This window comes from Pteropus alecto, unplaced genomic scaffold (assembly GCF_000325575.1).
Source record: "Pteropus alecto unplaced genomic scaffold, ASM32557v1 scaffold49, whole genome shotgun sequence".
Classification (NCBI taxonomy): Eukaryota; Metazoa; Chordata; class Mammalia; order Chiroptera; family Pteropodidae; genus Pteropus; species Pteropus alecto.
Genome location: NW_006443131.1, coordinates 2,894,923 through 2,899,582, shown reverse-complemented (window position 1 = coordinate 2,899,582; position 4,660 = coordinate 2,894,923). Strand labels below are relative to the sequence as shown.

Here is a 4,660-nt window from a genome sequence, read left to right as displayed (position 1 = left end):
GAAGTGAACTAACCCTGCAGCTTCCTCCCCCTCCGGCTCCAGGCCCAGGAATGGGAATTTCACAAAAAGGCAGAAGGATCTGTGTGAACACTTCCTGTCCCGCCCCAGCCCCCTTCCTGGTACTGACAGCCCAGCCCGGGGTTGCCACACCACTCACCTGTGATGCAACCTCCCCGGCAGAGGGCTGAGCAGGCCGGCCAGGGGCGGCCTATAAATGCAGGGCCCCCACGGCCCCGTCAAAGCCCTCTGTGAGACTCCTCGGCCTGGGTAAGCGAGCTGCCGGCCTCCCTCGCCTTCCTCTCGAACCGCCCCCTGGAAGCCCCGCTCGATGCCCCGCTCGCTCTAAAGCTCGCTCTAAAGCTTGCTTCGCATGGTCGGTCTCAGGTCGCGCTCTGCCGGAGCCGCCCGGTCTCAGGTGCTCTGTCTCTAGGCGTTCTCCAGATGTTCTAGAAACTGTTTCTCGCCTGCGTGGGGCAGGGGCATCTCCCAGTCCAGCTGCAGCTCTCACTGTCTGTCTGTCTGTCTGTCTGTCTGTCGGTTCTGTGTCCCCCTCCATTCCCACGAGCAGCCAGCAGGAGGTGTCAGGGGACCCTTCTCTTCCAAGCTCCTGACCTGTTGTGTCTCTGCTCAGACACAGCTTGAGCAGTCAGGGAGCCACGATGCCGTCGCTGATGGAATGCAGCCTGGAGACCATCATCAACATCTTCCACCAGTACTCCACGCGCCTGGAGCACCCCGACAGGCTCAACCAGAGGGAGTTCAAGCAGCTGGTGAAGAAGGAGCTGCCCAACTTCCTCAAGGTAGGGCTGGGCTGAGGACGGAGGATGGGCGCAGTGTGCAGCCCTGTGCTGTGCACCGGCCCCGTCCCCCACCCCTGGCCTGCACGAGTGCCGGTGCCCGGGGACCCACTGCCCGGCCCCAATGCGCAGATGCGCAGCAGAGACGGGAGCGGTAAAGAGCAGTTTGTGCCCGAAAGAGTCAGAGAGACTGCAGGGTGGGGTGGGGGGGCGGCGGAGCTGGGCCGGGAGGGGAACAGGGACGTGGACAAGGGCCGCTCCGAGATGGTGGCATTCGGGCTGAGGCCTGACCGTGCAGAAGCCGGGTGGACGGGGAGGGGGAGGAGGACGAGGGCTCCCTGGTAGGAAACGAACGGGAGCAGGAGGAAAAGCCCCGCCCAGCACGGGGACTCAGCGAAGGTGACAGTGTCCCGCCCGCCTGAAAACGACCGACGGGGCAGCTCTGGGGGAAGGAGGATTCCTTCACCGATCTTCCTGGTTTCTTTACAAATCTGGAGACTCTGGGGAGGGCAGAGGACCGGACGCAGGACGGTGGGATTCCCGGGCCCCAGTCCCAGTCCCTTCCATGGAGCGGGCGACCTGGGGTACGGGGCGCCCTCCTGGAGTCCCCCCCACCTTAGCGGGGTGGTGCATTGCAGCAGCAGGAGACTGGGGTGCTGACGCCCCAGCAAGCGGGACCCCGGGCACAGCCCGGAGGTAGTGCCGACAAGCCTTGCTCCGGGGAAGCCTGCGCCGCGCCCTCTGCCAGAAGCCGTGACGGGGAAGGGAAGCTGGGGCGTTGCCAGTGGCTGTCAGGAGCCACCGCGCCTCCTGCGAAAGCGCAGAACGGGTCTCGGGGAAGCACCGCGGGAGCAGGAGGGCCCAGGGAGGGAGCCAGGCCCCCCGGGTCTGGAGGGGACCCAGCCGCCGCGCCCCAGCCTGCAGCGCGTGTGGAGCCAGCAGGCCTGGATCTCAGCCCACCTCGAACCCCGCTGCTCACTTCACCACGCCCTCGGGGCCGAGGAGCCCCCCAGTTCTCTCCGTCTCTCTGCACGATCCCAATCCTCTTGCTTCCCTCGGGGGCTCCCGGGCTGGGGGTGCAGGTTGAGATGAGTGTCACTCGTCAGTAACCTGGAGAGGGGAGGGAGGGAGCGACGGGGACCGGAGGGGGGCGGGTTGAGGCCGGCTCTGCAGTCACCTCGCCAGCCTGCGGAACGAAGTGGGAAAAAGCAATTGGCACCTGCTTAGCACCTGCCCAGTTGTGGGCACTGGTCACGGGTCGTCCTTAATTTTCGAGTTGAGGCCCAGAAGCCAGGTCTCCCTGCGCCTTTGCCATCGGTCATTTGCTGGGCCGGGCGGCCCGGCCCTGGCCACGGCCGGCGCTGACCACCCCGTCTCCCAACCCACAGAAGCAGAAGAAGAATGACAAGGCCATAAACCACATCCTGGAGGACCTGGACACGAACGGGGACAAGGAGCTGAGCTTCGAGGAGTTCGCCATCCTGGTGGCCCGGCTGACCGAGGCGTCCCACGAGGAGATGCACAAGAACGCGCCTCCCGGGGAAGGCCACAGCCACGGGCCAGGCTTCGGCGAGAGCCACAGCTCCTGCCAGAACCAAAACCAAGGCCAAAGCGGCCATGGCCACAGCCACGGGGGCCACGGCCACAGCCACGAGGGCCACGGCCACAGCCACTAAACGGGAGGCCAGGCCCCCCAGGCCCCGCCCAACCAGGGCCCCAGGGCTGCGCGCCACACTGCCCCGGCTGCGGGGCTGGGGTTCGGGGGTGAAATAAAGTGTTCCTCCAAGCCAGCACTCTGCCTGCTTCTTCCGCTGCCTGCCCACCTGTCCGCCCCCCACCCCCGGGCTCTGGGGCCGACAGCCCTGCCCGTTACGGGGACTGCACCCCTTCACCCACAGCTGGCCACACAGCCATCCCTCTCCTAATGGAACCTTGTTCTTTGGGACGCACACTCAACAGTCCAAGCAGTGGGGACAAGGACAGATGGGCGCGCTTACCCACGAACAAAGTCTGCATCCCCAGGGGCAGCGGAGTCTCTTAGACGAGGCGTCCCAGGGCGGGTGGGGCACGCGCGAAGGTCAGGGAGTCCGGCCCACGCCACCGGCCCTGTGAGGAGGTTGGACTCAGGGTCCAGGGAGCCTTTCGGGCCTGCAGATTCTGGTTCTAAGCCTCGAGGGCAAGCTGAGCTCCCTGAGGTGACTGAGGTTGCTCGGTCCCCGTCAGTAGCTGGGGACAGGCCAGCCGGGCCTCTTGCCCCTGTCTGCCCAGGCTCCCAGCTCCCCACCTGGAGCAGCCTCCACAGGCCAAGGCTCATCCCTGCCCGAGATCTTCGCCCCCGGAAGCCCCTTCCGCAGGTCACCCCGAGGCTGGGGTGAGCCTCCCAAAGACCAGGGTCCAAACCAGGGGCATCGGCCCTGCCTTGTCCTTCGAACAAGGAGGAAACTGATGGAATTAGGGTTTGGGGGCGCTGGAGAGAGATCGACAGGCGTCCACGCCCACGTTACAAACTAGGAAAGCGAGGCACAGGGTGGGGGAGGGGCCATCCGAACCCCACTGGCGGAGCTGGCCCAGACAGAGACAGGCTGTGCCTCCCAGCCCTCCCCGGTGCCAGCAGCCAGGCGGGCGGGGGGCCTCTGCTGGGGGTGCAGAGAGAGACGGGCTCCCACCTGAGGGCTGAGGGTGTTTCTGGAGCTGGCTGCAGAGTTCAGAGGCCTGCAGTTCCCTCCCGGCCTAACTTGGGGACTTGAAAGCTAGAGACACTCACGGTCTGACAGCACGGCCCCCCCACCCTCGTGTCCCGGAGGGGTCTCCCTTTCCGACTTCAGCTTGGTAGGGGAACGAGAACCAGCTGGGAGAGGGGAGCCCTGGGTCCTGTCCGCGGCCTTGGCAGAGCAGGGCGGGGCAGGGGAGGAGAGGGCGGGGTGGGGCAGGGTCAGGTCAGGGGCAGGGCTGAGTGAGGAGGGCAGGGTGGGTGAGACAGGGGGAGGGGAGGGTAAGGCAGGGATGGGAGAGAAGGGGAGGGGAGGCTCCCCCACCCCTCTGCCCGCCATGACTTATAAAGATGTGCCATAAACATGCTCGTGACTCTGCCCCGCACTTGACCGTGAGCTCCGTGAGGGCAAGTCCATGGCACCTCCGCTTAGTCCCAGCGCTAGAGCAGTGGCCGGTGCGTGGTGGGTTCCCAACGCCGGCCGTGCAGATGTCCTCAGACCCCCACGTGCCCCGTGCTCCCCTCTCGGGGGACGGTGTGGAGAGGGGGGCGTTAAATCCGGCAGGTGGAAGGCTTCTGGGTATCGACATGGAACCTCAAACTGGAAGGCGGGGGCGGCAGGCAGCGTCCGAAGCCCCTCCCGGCTGTTTAGCTCCGCTGGCCCCTACCTGTTGCTCACGAGAAGCTTCCACTTGAAGGAAGGGATTTGTCTTGAGGGAAAGCTTGAAAACTGTTGGTTTGAGCCGCCCTGCCCCGCCCCATGCTTGGTGCTTCTCCCCAGCATTTCTGCCAAGGACCTGGCGGCCCGCCCGCACCCCTCCACCCCTCCAGGACAGGGGGCCTCGCTGTGGCTCAAGAGCGTGTCGTGCCCAGAGCCCCAGTCGGTCTCCTCGTGCCAGCCGGGCCCTCCTGCTGGTCCTCTCCACATCCGCACACCACGGGACAGCTCTCCCCATCCCTCCCCGCCGCCCCCCCACCCACACCTTGAGAACGTTTCTCTAAGCGGCCTTCAGGCTGTCTCTGGCCTCGGCACCAGGAGTGTCCTCCCCTCCCTGGGGTCCCTGGGTCACCACTTCCACGACGACCTCCCTGACCACCCGCCTCCCTCTGCCAGGCCCACAGAGCTCTCTGGTGCGTCTGCCGACTGGCCACG

General features: G+C 66.1%; 1 protein-coding gene across 1 annotated transcript; it reads left to right on the top strand.

Annotated features, from left to right (window-relative positions):
* Nucleotides 1-114: 114 nt before the first annotated feature.
* S100A9 (S100 calcium binding protein A9) lies at nt 115-2,587 on the top strand. Its single transcript, XM_006923607.3, has 3 exons — nt 115-267; nt 632-800; nt 2,186-2,587. Exons 1-3 carry the CDS (start codon nt 215-217, stop codon nt 2,471-2,473), a joined length of 510 nt encoding a protein of 169 aa, XP_006923669.1. The 5' UTR covers nt 115-214; the 3' UTR covers nt 2,474-2,587.
* Nucleotides 2,588-4,660: the final 2,073 nt, after the last annotated feature.